Source organism: Pinus tabuliformis, chromosome 4_2, assembly GCF_031772625.1.
Source record: "Pinus tabuliformis cultivar Carrire ecotype Pingquan chromosome 4_2, CPIR1, whole genome shotgun sequence".
NCBI lineage: Eukaryota > Viridiplantae > Streptophyta > Pinopsida > Pinales > Pinaceae > Pinus > Pinus tabuliformis.
In genome coordinates this window covers 1,154,321,808-1,154,336,464 of record NC_142304.1, presented here as the reverse complement: position 1 = coordinate 1,154,336,464, position 14,657 = coordinate 1,154,321,808, and the positions used below count along the sequence as shown (strand labels likewise).

The window sequence follows — 14,657 nt, the reverse complement described above, 5'->3', positions numbered from 1 at the left end:
CAAGGATGGGGTACAAAGTATGATGCAATTTGTAGACTGTGATAACCTAAAGCTCATCTCAATTGCCATAGGAGTGCGTCAATCAACATTTATTTAATATGCAAGGCTAGCATCAATTTTATGCTTGTTAGGACACCTTTTAAATGTTGAACATAGATTTTCACACCCTTATCTCTAAATAGTTTTATAAAAAGATAAACAGCTATAGTTATATCCATCTAAATCTTCCTTTGAATAATTTCTGAAAAAACTAGAATTATGTTCACCAAGATATTCCCTTCAATAGTTCCTGAATCTAAAAATTATTTCTATTCTTTTAATCCTTTAAAACAGCTACAAAACTCCTGGAATATTTAATAAAACAAGAGTGCAATGCATTTAATTACTAGATGCAGAAAGGATATTGATCATAAAGTTTTCTTAAGATGAGAAAGGAAATGTTATAATCATAAAAATATTACCAAAGCACCATTCATGGTGGATCTACCTTATTGATCATACTTGCATGCAGGCAACAACAGAGATTTCCACACAAAGCACAAAGAAGGAAAGGGGAATAAGACTAAAACTAGAGGAATTTAGTGACAGTGAACTCAAATTACTACATTATTCAGTTATACCACCACCAATACCGCTAGAATGTTGAAGAACTCTGGCCTTCACCAATGTTGTCAAGAGTAGCATTTGTACTGTCCAAAAGATGTGTTATATCTGATTGGAAATTTGGAATGGTAGCAGGGCTCAAAACACTGTCTCTAATGTTTTGCAATGTGCGTAGAATATCCATCATAGTAGGTCGTCTTTGAGGAGAATCATTTGTGCAAAGCAAGCCCAAATTTATTAGTTGAGTAAGGCAATTGAGATCCTTATCTTCTTCAGTGCATATAGTAGTTCTCCTCAACAAACCCATGTCCACCACTTCCTTTACATGGTTTGGAAAACCACTGGCCACCCATTTTCGCAAGTTCATTCCTTCTACAAACATGTCATCGACGGGCTTCTTTCCAGTGAGCATTTCCAATAAGACTATTCCATAGCTATATACATCACCTTTTGTTGTAACTTGTCCACCAATTCCATATTCTGCATTCATATATCCTCACCTTAGCATTTCTAGTTCACAATGTTTAGTAAAAATAAGAAACTCATAACATTGCTTAATACACTATCTAATTTAAATAATACCTGGAGGAATGTACCCTGTTGATCCTTTGAGTGCATGTGTGGAAGTGAAAGCCGAATCCTCATAATTTGCAAAGTATATGGTAGCAATGCCAAAGTCTATTAAATATGCAGTCATATCTTCACCTAGAAGCACATTATTGGGTTTCAAATCACAATGGATCACTTGCATAAAACAATGGTGATGGAGATATGCCATGCCTTGTGCAATGTCTACTGATATATTCAACCTCTGAATCAAACTCAAACCACTTTGTTCTCCTCCATCAGGATATAACCACTTCTCCAAGCTTCCATTTACCATCAATGGAAATATCAAAGCTTTGACACGGAGGTCTGAATAAGAGGTTATGACTCTAATCAAATTTCGATGCCTTACTCTGCCCAAAACTTTGCACTCCCTATCAAAGCTCTTGTGACCCCCTTCATTCTCCATATTAAGAAGTTTAATAGCAATGGCCGTGCCATCGTTCAAAACACCTTTGTACACTTTCCCAAAACTACCAACTCCTAACAAGTTGGCACCACTAAAGTTATCTGTTGCAGTGACGAGTTCTACATAGGAAATTCGTCGATGCCACACATTTAAGGATGCCTCAGCCTCTTTAAGAATGTGCTTCTTGCAATTTTGTCTCCACAAGATTCCCATAAAGAGACATAATCCAACAATGGTTGCAACTGCAACAACAGGTATAACAACTCTTTTCAAGTGCAAAACACTTTTATGTTTGTGAGCGAAGCATGGTGACAAACTTACCCAAGGTCCACAAAGACCAAGATTTCCGATAAAAGCCATGGCACCAAGCTTTTTGAAAACTCCACCTTTAGGGACTTCTCCTGACAACTTGTTGAAAGAAAAATTCAAGTGGCAGAGCATTGTGAGATTTTCTAATGACATGGGTATTCCACCTGACAAATTGTTGGAGGATAAATCCATGTCTTGAAGACTTCGAAATTCACCCACTGAAACTGGAATTGGACCTTCAAATGCATTGTAGGAAAGATTTAGATATTCTAGTTCTTTGCAGCTTCCAAGTGCACTTGGAATGTGACCAGTTAACTGATTTGAAGAAATGTCTATAGCTTGAACCATTGTCATCTTGCTTAGTTCAGAAGGCAGGAAGCCACGTAATAAATTGTTTGAAAGGTTGAAATAGAAAGCCAAATTTGCAAGTCCTGCAACCTCTGGAGGTATGAGTCCACTGAGCTTGTTGTATGATAGGTCAAGAAGTAGTAGTTTCATGCATTTGCCTAGATTTGCAGGGATATTACCTGATAACTGATTCTCATGAAGATCTATATATATTAGCTGCTGGAGGTCTGCAATAGAATCTGGGATTATTCCAGAGAGATTATTTCCCCATAAAGATAGAAGCCCTAAGCCTTTGAGTTGCCCGACTTCCATGGGGATGTTTCCTTGTAAATTGTTGCATTCCAGATATAACCTCTCCAACTTTTGATGCTTATTAAGAGAAGAAGGAATCGCCCCTGTAAAAAAATTGCTGTCTAAATCAAGAAATATTAAACTAGTTAGGTTTCCAATCTGTGGAGGTATTTCTCCTGTTAATTCATTCTCGCCCAAGTCTATGAACTTCACATTTGCAGAGAGCTGGCCGATAGAAGAGGGCAAATGTCCACTGAAATGATTAATCGCTAACCCTATTTCTCGTAGGACGGAACAGTTAGTAAGCGCAGTAATAATGGGAAAGCCCGTGATGCTGCCGCTAACCAGTTGATTACCGCCTAAATGAAGCCCATCCAGCTGAGTCAACTTACCCAATTCCATGGGCACTACTCCGCTGAGCTGGTTACCCCCTAATTCTATCCTTTCAAGCTTTGTACAATTGAAGAGGGAAGCGGGAATGCCACCACTCAACTGATTATTACCCAGATAGAGTCCCGTCAACCGGGTGCTCTTGCCACACAAGTCCGCGGGAAGGTGACCAGTAAACTGGTTGTCATTCATATTCAAAAGTAGAAGCTTGGTGCAATTAGACAAGGAAGAGGGAATTTGTCCTTTAAGATAGTTATCACAGAGAAATATATGTGTCACTTGTCTTAGCATACCCAATTCGGAAGGAATGCTCCCGTGAAAATTATTGTTACACAAACGTATCTCTTCCAAAGACGATATGTTCCCGAGGCAGGCCGGGATTGTACCAGTCAAATTGTTAAATTGTAAGTTAATGTGTTGTAGCTTGGGGAGAACACACAGCTCTGAGGGGATGTTTCCTCTGAGATTGTTCGTATCAACATAGAGTGTTCGTAAACTCCGGCACCCAGCAAGAGTGGGCGGAATAGAACCCTGGAGTTGATTATGATCCAGGATAAGCATCTTTAACCGAAACAGACTTCCCAATTGATGGGGAATGTGACTGTAAAAACTGTTATTGCTGAGGTCGAGTACTGTGAGAAAGGAGAGATTGCCAAGAAGAGGAGAGATTGTACCTTGTAATCCCATGCCTGAAACATCCAGGGAAACGACTCTCTGCCTGCGCCTGCTGCAAATGATACCCGTCCACTGGCAGAATGAAACATTTGGTTTCCAAGTAGTGGGTAATGACAGGGATGGATGAGAGTAAGTAGTTATTGCAGACATGAATCCGAGCAGGGCCTCCTGATCAGAAGCATTGCTGAGATGACGATGGAGAGGTTTGGATAATTGAAGAGTGGAAAACACAAAAGGGAAGAAAAAGAGAATGAAATAAAAGGAGAGTAGATGCATCCTCATAATGCAAGAGGAAAGGAAATTGGAGTAATGTAACAGCTCATAAACAACAATCAGGATGGTCTGAAAACCATACTGGTTAGCATCGATTCATATTTCTATTTTCATCTCAAAGCTTACCATCTTGTAAGAATCTGCAGCCTGGTTTCACTTTCAAGATGAATCAGCATCGACTCATATTTCATCTTAAAAGATATTGTTAAGATCCTCCCGGTCGTCTACTTTCCCAGCATTCTTTACGCGCCGCTTCATTTCATTATAAAGTTAATAAAAAGCATAGATAGTGCGCCCACTAAGTGAATTTTGCAGTATGGTACAAATAAGTGGACGACTTGGGGACATAGAGTCACCGAGGTCATTAGTCAATCTACCATTAATCGGTGCATTGCATATCAGTGTAGTGCACTGTTCATGATGAAATGTTTTTCAAAGGCATCTGGCATGTCAAATATTCATGTTATTTAATTTGATATCTACAGTGACAATCACATTTTTCTTCAATTTCATAGAATTTTTTAATATTTTTTTCCCGATTTTTTTTTTTCTGAAATGAGATAATTTTCTAAAATTTAAGGAAAATAAAATATTATTTCTTTTTCTTTCATATAATATTATGAACTTGGATTATATTTTAAAAGTGTTTCCGTTTGGCTAAGAGTTCGACTTCTTCAAATGTAAAACAACATGTTAACGGCCCAAGACCCAGAGGTATATGTTAGGTATGAAAGCCTACCCTCTTTTGGACCACTAGCAAGTAATTCCAAGTGGTGTGGTTTTCCTTGAATAATGATGATGAGTCAGCGTGCAGTAGTGGAGAGCAGTGGGTGATGGTTGTCTCCACTACTCATTTGACAACTGAGTAATGATGTGTTTCTCATTGTTAGAAAAAACTACTAGAGAAGATTAAAACATTCAAGCTATAGTAGTTATTAAAATGGCTTTAATCCAAAATACTACAAAAACTCAATTAATCTTGTTCACATTGACCTTTATTTATAAAGGTTTTTTTTTTAAATGAGAACCAACAGTGGAACATAGAGTAGGGTGGCATAAGATTTTAGGGGGTTTGTAGAGGAATTGGGGTTTTTGAAGGTTTGTAATGTTGTTTATAATGGGTTTAACTAGGTTTTGTAATATTGTGTTATTTAGGAGCTTTGTGGTTTCCCTTATGCATAGTTCAATAATGGGATTTGAAATGAATGAGCTAGTACTCAAGTGGATTGTCTAATCTCAAGAAAGGTCATTATCACTCCATGGCTCTAGTTTTTTATAAGATTTAAATCATGGAAGCATGAGGTTATAGGGTCATCATGCCAAAATCAATCATTTGATGGTGTGGTTAGGGGCTCAAAGCTATCATGTGTTAATGATGGAAAATATTACAACACTAGTAGAAAGGACAACCAAGTTGAGATGGAGGTTACGGAAAATTATTAGAGGTGTAGGGAAACACAAGATCTAGGTCAACCCATGAATGTGGTTGACCCCTCTTGATTTTGTTGGAGGTGGTGGATTCTAGTTACAAGGAGCTTGTTTAGAAAGGTAGTGAAAATAAGGTTAAGAAGATAATACTCAAAGTAGTTGTCGATGTTGATAATGGGGAAGGGTGTTCCAAGCTTACTACAAGAGTAGAGATCTTAGTGAAAAGGGAGAAAAATTGTAACACCCTCCTCCCACATCTACCCAAGTAACCGGCCAATCGGGGTAAACATGTGACGAGAGGCTACTATGATTAGATTCAACCTACTATGTGACCTTAAGGAAGTGGAATCGATGGAAACAAAACATACAGACCTTCCACATCAGCTACAAGACTCCCAAGAACCATCCCAACCACTCAGGTAGCTAGCCCCTGGGTCCCACTGAGGTTTTAGACCACTTGACCCCTAGACGCTCCCATGATATGGACCTGATAGCGTCCAAGAGGCTTTGGACACTCTCATGCCAAGGCATGCCAGTGTCCAGGGACTATTTTTCCTAGTGTTGTGCCAACTTCCCCGAGATTTGGCCCAATTTTTCATGCCCAAAGCCTAGGTCACTGCCCAAAATTGAATGACACCTTCAAAATAGAAAGATAACAAGGAAACAATGATGTAAATGTAAATACTTGAACAAGCCCTTAATCGGACCCCTACTAGCCATGACAAGCATTTCATCAAACATATCAAAAATATGTAATCTACAAGTGTAAACAACAAATTTAAGCATAGGGGTCTCATACTTATCTAAGAATCATTATGAAGCATTGTTCCCTTATATCATTTGTTGCATTATCATCTATTAGGTCATAGATACATTGTTCATTCATCTACAAGTAAAAACATGACGAGATCCATACATAGCCATTATCATAAAACATATACATAACCAACATAATAGCAACATAAATACCAAGGAAATCACAGCCATATGATCCACATATAAACTAGTATATTACTCATAGAATTACAAGGAGAAATAACCTCATATTGATGATGCAAAATCCAAACCCAGGATGGGACTACCACATTCCACCCGACCATAGAATGGCTAAGTCAAATCTCTCTTTAGCCATTCACCCCCGTGCCATATTCCAAGCATGAATGTGGGACTCAAACCAAAAGAACCAACTAGGGCATCCCGAGGCTAAACCACCTCACCCTCATCAATAGAAACCAAGCTTTATCGTAATCCATCCCAGATCACTAGGCCAACACAATAAACATGTAATAATAGCCTTTATGATCAGGAGCTCAGGACCAAGTGTCGTAAAATGGTCAAAAATTGAAGTGCTTAGAACTGGTCTGAACTTGAACGACCGGATAGAGCTCGTTCTCCCGATTCCGGCGCCGCTGAACGGTTCGAAAAACGGTCTCCGTATGAGAAAGTTGTGCCAAAAACAAAATCGCCCAATAACCCTTAATTTTTGAATATTTTTCAAAAAAAATATCAAAAATAGAATATTCCATAGAATATTCATTGAAATATTTTGTTTTGGGCAGCCAATCAAAAGTTACCACGTGGCAAGCCCGGAGGCCGCCACGTGGCCAAGGTGACGTCAGCAGGTCACATGTGCGCATTTCAAAATTTTGGTGGCAGTGAGGTTTGATCCCATGACCTCTCACCTAACACCAAAGTGCTTAATCGTTGCGCCAAACATTCAAATCTTGTTATGTGGGCGGCATAAACATTTCTTAATGTTTGATTTGGTGTAGGGCAGGAAATGAACAACCCAGCGCCGGAACCGTGGGCCCAAGCCTACCCGCCGGCACGAACTCCAATGCAAACCTCCAGCCACTTATCCCGGTCACATGCGCGTTGAATGCGGAGTTAACTAATAGTCAAGTTGGCGGATTTTTGGCGGAGCGCCAAATTTGGGCAGTCCCGCCATAATTGGCGGAGCTAATTGAACTCCACTACAGTTAGCTGGAGTGATTTTAGGCCAAATTGGAGGAAAACTTTAATGAGCCATAACTTTGGCTAGGAAAGTCCTTTCTGGACGAATTTTTTATTTTATTTTTGGTATCTTCAACCTTCTGAAGCCATTGGCACAGGTTTCACAGCCATCTGAGGTCATTTTCAGGTGTTTTTGCTTCGTGGAAGTTCCAAGAGCCACTAGAGCCAAATCAGTTTGGGAGCTGCATTGGGAATTGTGCAGCAATTGAATGTGGAATGAAGGTCATTCCTGAAGGTTTTCAGCATTCTGAATCCATTTCTACAGCTCGTTTTGCCTGTTGAGGCATTCTTCTCACTGTTTAGCTTCAGGGAATCTTTCAGGGCCACTAGGGCCATTTCAGTGCTTGAGTTGTTTGGGGGCTATGTTCATCCATTTTTGGTGATTCAAAAGCCTATGTCTGTTATTTTCGACCTTCTGAGTCTAATGGAAGAGGTTTCAGAACCAATTGAGGTCATCTTCACCTCAAAATTTTCCATGCAAGTTTAAAGGGCCACTAGGGCCAATTGGGGAAAGTATTGTAGAAGGTACAATTTCACTGTTTAATGTTTGGGAAAGAGCATGTTTAGCTAATTCCTATCTTCTGATTCTGTATTTACAGTCAGATCTGTCTTTCGAGACACTCATATTCTTGTATTAGCCTTTGTAGCATTTTTAATACAAGAGGACAAACCTAGTTTGAGAGGTTTGGTCCAACAGATGTAGCCTAGAGGGGGTGAACTGCTTTATCATTTTGATGTCTTTATTTGCTGAAGATGATATGCTAAACAAAACTGATATAAAGTGTTAAATAGCAAATATCCATAACTTTCATACACACATAATCACCTATTCAGATGCAAAAAGTTATTTGTCTTATTCCGCAAGACATCAAACTTCAAGTATGTGTATGTCAAAGACTTCTAAGTGATTACTTTGTTATTTCTTTAGGCAGAGCCTGTAGAGGGCAAGGTAGCCTCTGGAACTCATCCTCTCTTTAGAGGTGACATGTCCAGTGAATGCCCCTACAGTCTATCTCTGTATAAGAAATAAGAAGTTTTCACATTTTCAGAGGCCACTAGGAGTGTATAGCTCACATTTGAAATTATGGGAAATGGATACCTTGCACCCTTAAACAAGTACATTCCATTTTCAGATCAGATGGTATCAGAGCACTAGGTTTGCTTGACTGACATCTTGATTATGTAGCTTGAAAGGTGTCTTAAGCAGTGTTGAAGATTGACTACTTTATTATTCTACAAATTACTTGTTGTTTGAGTTTGTTGAAGCTCTTTTGTTCATTTTTATAATGAAAACTTCCCTAAGTGAGTTCTCAAAATCGTCCTCCTTCACAAGATTTTTTGATGAAGGCTTGAAGCAAGAATTTTTCATCATGAGGAATATGGTGAGAGAAATGTATGAGGATGAAAGACAGAGCTCTAGACTTCAAGAGCAGTTGAATTCCATGAGGGAAGAGAAGCAGTTGCTTTCTAACCAATTACAGGAAATGAAAGGCCAACTTCATTTTGCAAACATGAATCTGGAAAGGATGCATGAGTTGGAGACACAACTCCTTGTTGCCAAAGAAGCCTTAGCCAAGTATCATCTTGAAGAAGAAGTAAACAATTCTAGTTTGTCTTCAAATTCTTATAAGAATGTTTATGTTGGTTATTTTGAGAAACATACCAGAGGCATAGGGTCCAAGTTGATGTCCAAAATGGATATGAAGGAAAAGGATTGGGCAAACATGCACAGGGTATAGTTGAGCCAATAATGGTTGAGGTAAGGCCTAAGAATTTGGGTCTTGGCTATGGACAATCTTATGGAGAAAGTTCCAAAGCAGCCATGAAGGCAATTGAAATAGTTCCTAGAAGGAGTTTCATTTCAGGTTCTCTATCTCAATGTTGTAAAGGTTGTATCCTTGAGGAATGCAATAGTTTGAAACATGCTTTGCAGGAAGAAGGTGTGCATAAGAATGCACTTGAACCAGAGAGTGGTGAAAGCTCCAAAACCATTGATGGGATTGATGGTGTTCCAAAAGGAGCTTCTTCTTCATTTGATTCACCTCCTCATGAAGGTAATGAAGGTGAAAGAGAAAGGTATAAATCTAATTTCAATCATATTTCCTCTGATCATGTAAAGCATGGTAAATTTCCACACAAGCATTGGAAAAGAATTGCATGTTCTTTTTGTGGTTTGGTTAACCATAGTGTTTCTAGATGTTGGAAAAGAATGGCAACATACAGGAAACTTTTGAAGGAAAGGAGGCAAGAAGCCAAAGTTCCATTGAACAATGCAAATCATGCTGTCAAGAAGATGAACATGTGTTGCACTTATTGCCATAAGCATGGACATACTGTTGAAAGGTGTTGGACTTTGAATCCAACAATGCGTCCACAAAAATTGAAGAAATTGGAGAAAGAGTATGGCAAGAATGGGAAGGAAGTTTCCATCATTGAGATGTGTCAGGATGATACACATGTTGATATCGATGTGCAGTTAAAGGAAGCGCCTTTGAAATGGATTGGTAAGAAATGGTTAGAATTCTTATCCAATTAAAAGTTGCATGTCTTTTGATTGAATGCATTTCTTTGTTAAGGGAATGCAAGTTGCAGGATGGAAAAGCTGAGTATGAGACTCACTTTATCGCAACGAAAGTTATATTCATTTCAGCTTTGAAAGTACATGTACATGTGATCGAGGATCTTGTACTTATGATTGTACTTAAGAGAAAGTTGAAGGATAAACTGCATGCATGAGAATGATATGCATGAGCACAGGGATCATGATGATTTCCTTGTATTTTAAACATGTATGTGTGATTAACTTGAAGGGTTGATTACTTTTTTTTTAACCATGCATGTAATGTAATATTGACTTGGAAAAAGTTAATTTGATCTCCAAGATCGTAAAGAGGAGAAGTGATGAAGTGTTTCATCTTTGTAAAAGCATTCTCATTTGGGAGGCAGCTCTTCTTTTGGAGTGGAGGTGCCATGGATGGGCATCGTGACAGCTGGCAAGCCCACATGTTCAGGGGAATATTTCAACTCATATATCAGCAAGTTTCATTGCTGGTTCCTGCAATTTTAGATTTGTCTGGCGAAAGAACTTGGTCGGGATTCGACGAGTACTTGGCTTATGTAGCGAAAGGTCGCCATGACGACAATTGGCAAGGCAGGACATTTTGGCATCAATATGTTCTTTTGGCTGAACAGAAGAGGATATTTCTATTCCTCAAGTGCTGTACAGTTCAGTTCAGAGATTCAGTAAGCTTTTGGGGACCAAAAGCCTTCTTATTTGGGAGGTGTGATCAAGAGCTCAGGACCAAGTGTCGTAAAATGGTCAAAATGAAAGTGCTCAGAACTAGTCCAAACTTGAACGACTAGATAGAGCTCGTCCTCCCGATTCCGGCGCTGTGAACGGTTCGAAAAACGGTCTCTGTATGAGAAAGTTATGCCAAAAACAAAATCGCCCAATAACCCTTAATTTTTGAATATTTAAAAAAAAAATATATCAAAAAGAGAATATTCCACAGAATATTCATTAGAATATTCTGTTTTGGGCAGCCAATCAAAATTTACCACGTGGCAAGCCCGAAGGCCACCACGTGGCCAGGGTGATGTCAGCAGGTCGCATGTGCACATTTCAAAATTTTGGTGGTAGTGAGGTTCAATCCCATGACCTCCTGCCTAACACTGAAGTGCTTAACCGTTGCGCCAAACATTTGAATCTTGTTATGTGGGTGGCATAAACATTTCTTAATGTTTGATTGGTGTAGGGCGGGAAATGAACGACCCAGTCGCGGAACCATGGGCCCAAGCCTACCCGCCGACATGAACTCCAATGCAAACCTCCAGCCACTTATCCCGGTCACATGCGCGCTAAATGCGGAGTTAACTAACAGTAAAGTTGGCGGATTTTTGGCGAAGAGCCAAATTTGGGCGGTCCCACCATAATTGGCGGAGCTAACTGAACTCCACTACAGTTAGCTGGAGTGATTTTAGGCCAAATTGGAGGAAAAATTTAATGAGCCATAAATTTGGCTAGGAAAGTCCTTTTTGGACGAATTATTTTATTTTATTTTGGGTACCTTCGACCTTCTGAAGCCATTGGCACAGGTTTCACAGCCATCTAAGGTCATTTGCAGGTGTTTTTTCTTCGTGGAAGTTCCAGGAGCCACCAGAGCCAAATCAGTTTGGGAGCTGCATTGGTAATTGTGCAGCCATTGGATGTGGAACGAAGGTCATTCCTGAAGGCTTTCAACATTCTGAATCCATTTCTACAGCTCGTTTTTCCTGTTGAGGCATTCTTCTCACTGTTTAGCTTCAGGGAAGCTTTCAGGGCCACTAGGGCCATTTCAGTGCTTGAGCTGTTTGGGGGCTATGTTCATCCATTTTTGGTGATTCAAAAGCCTATGTCTGCTATTTTCGACCTTCTGAGTCTAATGGCAGAGGTTTCAGAACCAATTGAGGTCATCTTCACCTTGAAATTCTCCATGCAAGTTTAAAGGGCCACTAGGGCCAATTGGGGAAAGTACTGTAGAAGGTACAATTTCACTGTTTAATGTTTGGGAAAGAGCATGTTTAGCTAATTCCTATCTTCTGATTCTGTATTTACAGTCAGATCTGTCTTTTGAGACACTCATATTCTTGTATTAGCCTTTGTAGCATTTTTAATACAAGAGGACAAGCCTAGTTTGAGAGGTTTGGTCCAGCAGATGTAGCCCAGAGGGGGTGAACGACTTTATCATTTTGATGTCTTTATTTGCTAAAGATGATATGCTAAACAAAACTGATATAAAGTGTTAAACAACAAATGTACATAACTTGCATACACACATAATCACCTATTCAGCTGCAGAAAGTTATTGGTCTTATTCCACAAGACATCAAACTTCAAGTATGTGTATGTCAAAGACTTCTAAGTGATTACTTTGTTATTTCTTTAGGCAGAGCCTGTAGAGGGCCAGGTAGCCTCTGGAACTCATCCTCTCTTTAGAGGTGACATGTCCAGTGAATGCCCCTACAGTCTATCTCTGTATAAGAAATAAGAAGTTTTCACATTTTTAGAGGTCACTTGGAGTGTATAACTCACATTTGAAATTATGGGAAATGGATACCTTGCACCCTTAAACAAGTACATTCCATTTTCAGATCACTTTACCATGATTTTCACCCTATCACTAGGCCAAACAAGCATGGATGCCACCGGATCTCTCCACCTACAATGTGAGGAATTTTCCTATCTCCTAATCTCTCAGGCTTTACCGCAATCCACACTAGATCACTAGGCCCTAAACCGAGACCCACTCTCTAGGCTTTACCACATATCCTAACTCAGGATTACTAGGCCCAACGGAGAACAATCCACCTCTTGGCTTTACCGTATATCCTGCCATTCACCAACAAGGATTCCTAGGCCCACCGAGGCAACACAATCTTGACTTTACCGCAACCCACAGTCTGGCTCAGGGGTTACTAGGCCAGTGGCTTTACCGTGATCCATAGTCTGGTTCAGGGACCACTAGGCCATGTGCTTTATCATTTGGAGATCCACCTCACTCAACTTCGAATCCATCCGACAATCCATCTCAACCAAAACATGAGAACCCCATCACACCATGGCTATCTGGAAATGGAAAGGCTAGGCTGAAAACACTGTCACACCTGGCAAAACCCATGCCATAACAACAAAAGAACCACATGCAATACCATGCATGCCAAATCTAGTAAGGAAAATACACATGCAAATTGATACCTGTAAAGAATATTGTTGTAGCTACTTGATCTTACTCTTCCTTGCTTGCTCCTTCCTTCCTCTTTCCTTCTTTGCCTTTCTTGATCCAATGCCAAAATGTTCCAAGAAAACTCTAAGTGTCCAAGAGTGAGAGAGAGAATAATGAGAGAGCTCCAAAACTAAACTGAAGAAAGGTTACAAACTGGTCCTTAGAAGCCTTTTTATCAATTAGGCCTCTGTTTTCTTCATTTTCCATTATTTTCCTTCAATTTTCTCCTCACATTCAACATGTGACCTTTCACCTTCCTGTTCTCCTAATTTCCATTATTTTCATAAAAAAATGTGCCGAAAATGCCATTTTTCCTTTCTAAAGCCTTTGCCATTGCTTCTGTCAATTTCCTTTAGCCATAATAACCGAAATGATCACCCACTAGAATGTTTTGCCCAACATTCAACATGGAATAAGTGTTCCATCAACCATGGTTATTATTTTTGCCTTTATTAACTTTTATTACATGGAATTTTCACCAGGGCTATTACAGAAACCTCCCCCTTGGGGGACACCATCCTTGATGTTCAACCATACCTATACCTCAGCAAAACCACTAAAAAGAAAACATATTGCCCATGGAGCTTTATAACATAGCTCGATGCAGTATTTACAATGATCACCCTGCTGAGAAGCAAACCATCATGATAACATAACAACATGAAAACTATAAATGACATGACACCCATACCGCTTATTAGAGCTTTATAGCATAGCTCATGGCAGTATTTACATCCATAGACATATGTACATATACTAAAACATCATAAAACATGTACCATGACATGACATGGAGTCCACGAGGTCATTAGTCAATCTACCATTAATCGGCGCATTGCATATCAGTGTAGTGCATTGTTCACGATGAGATGTTTTTCAAAGGCATCTGGCATATCAAATATTCATGTTCTTTAATTTGATATATACAATTACAAGCACATTTTTCTTCGATTTGATATACATGCCTAGAATGTTTTTATTTTTATTTTTTATTTTTGTAAGATTTGATAATTTTCAAAAATTTATGGAAAATAAAATACTATTTCTTTTTCTTTCATACAATATTGTGATTTTGGAGTATGCTTTAAAAGTGCTTATGCTTGGCTAAGAGCTTGTCTTCCTCAAACGTAAGGCAAGAGGTTAACGGCCCAAGATTCAGAGGCATATGTTAGTTATGAAAGCCTACCCCCTTTTGGACCACTAGCAAGTTATTCCAGGTGGTGTGGTTTTCCTTGAATAATGATGATGAGTCAATCCGCACTAGTGTAGAGCAGTGGGTGATGGTTGTCCCCATTACTAGTTTGACAACTGAGTTATGATGTGTTTCCCATTGTTAGAAAAATATACTAAAGAAAATTAAAGCATTCAAGCTATAATAGTTATTAAAATGGCTTTAATCCATAATACTACAAAAACTGAATTAAGCTTGTTCACATTGACCTTTATTTATAAAGTTTTTTTCTTTAAATGAGAACCAACAGTGGAACATAGAGTATGGTGGCATAAACTTAGAAGAATTGGGGTTTCTAAGGGTTTGTAATGTTGTTTAT

At 39.1% G+C, this 14,657-nt stretch overlaps 1 protein-coding gene across 2 annotated transcripts; it reads right to left on the bottom strand.

Moving 5' to 3' along the window:
- Window positions 1-413: 413 nt before the first annotated feature.
- LOC149173767 (uncharacterized) lies at window positions 414-4,194 on the bottom strand. Of its 2 annotated transcripts, XM_089424729.1 has the most exons (3): window positions 3,631-3,861; window positions 1,186-3,487; window positions 414-1,083 (listed from the first exon to the last, which is right to left on the bottom strand). In XM_089424729.1, the coding sequence occupies exons 1-3, from the start codon at window positions 3,718-3,720 to the stop codon at window positions 635-637; spliced, it is 2,841 nt and encodes a 946-aa protein (XP_089280855.1). In that variant the 5' UTR covers window positions 3,721-3,861; the 3' UTR covers window positions 414-634. The 2 variants fall into 2 exon arrangements, with proteins under 2 accessions (XP_089280855.1, XP_089280854.1); XM_089424728.1 differs by having other exon boundaries at window positions 415-1,083; window positions 1,186-4,194.
- Window positions 4,195-14,657: the final 10,463 nt, after the last annotated feature.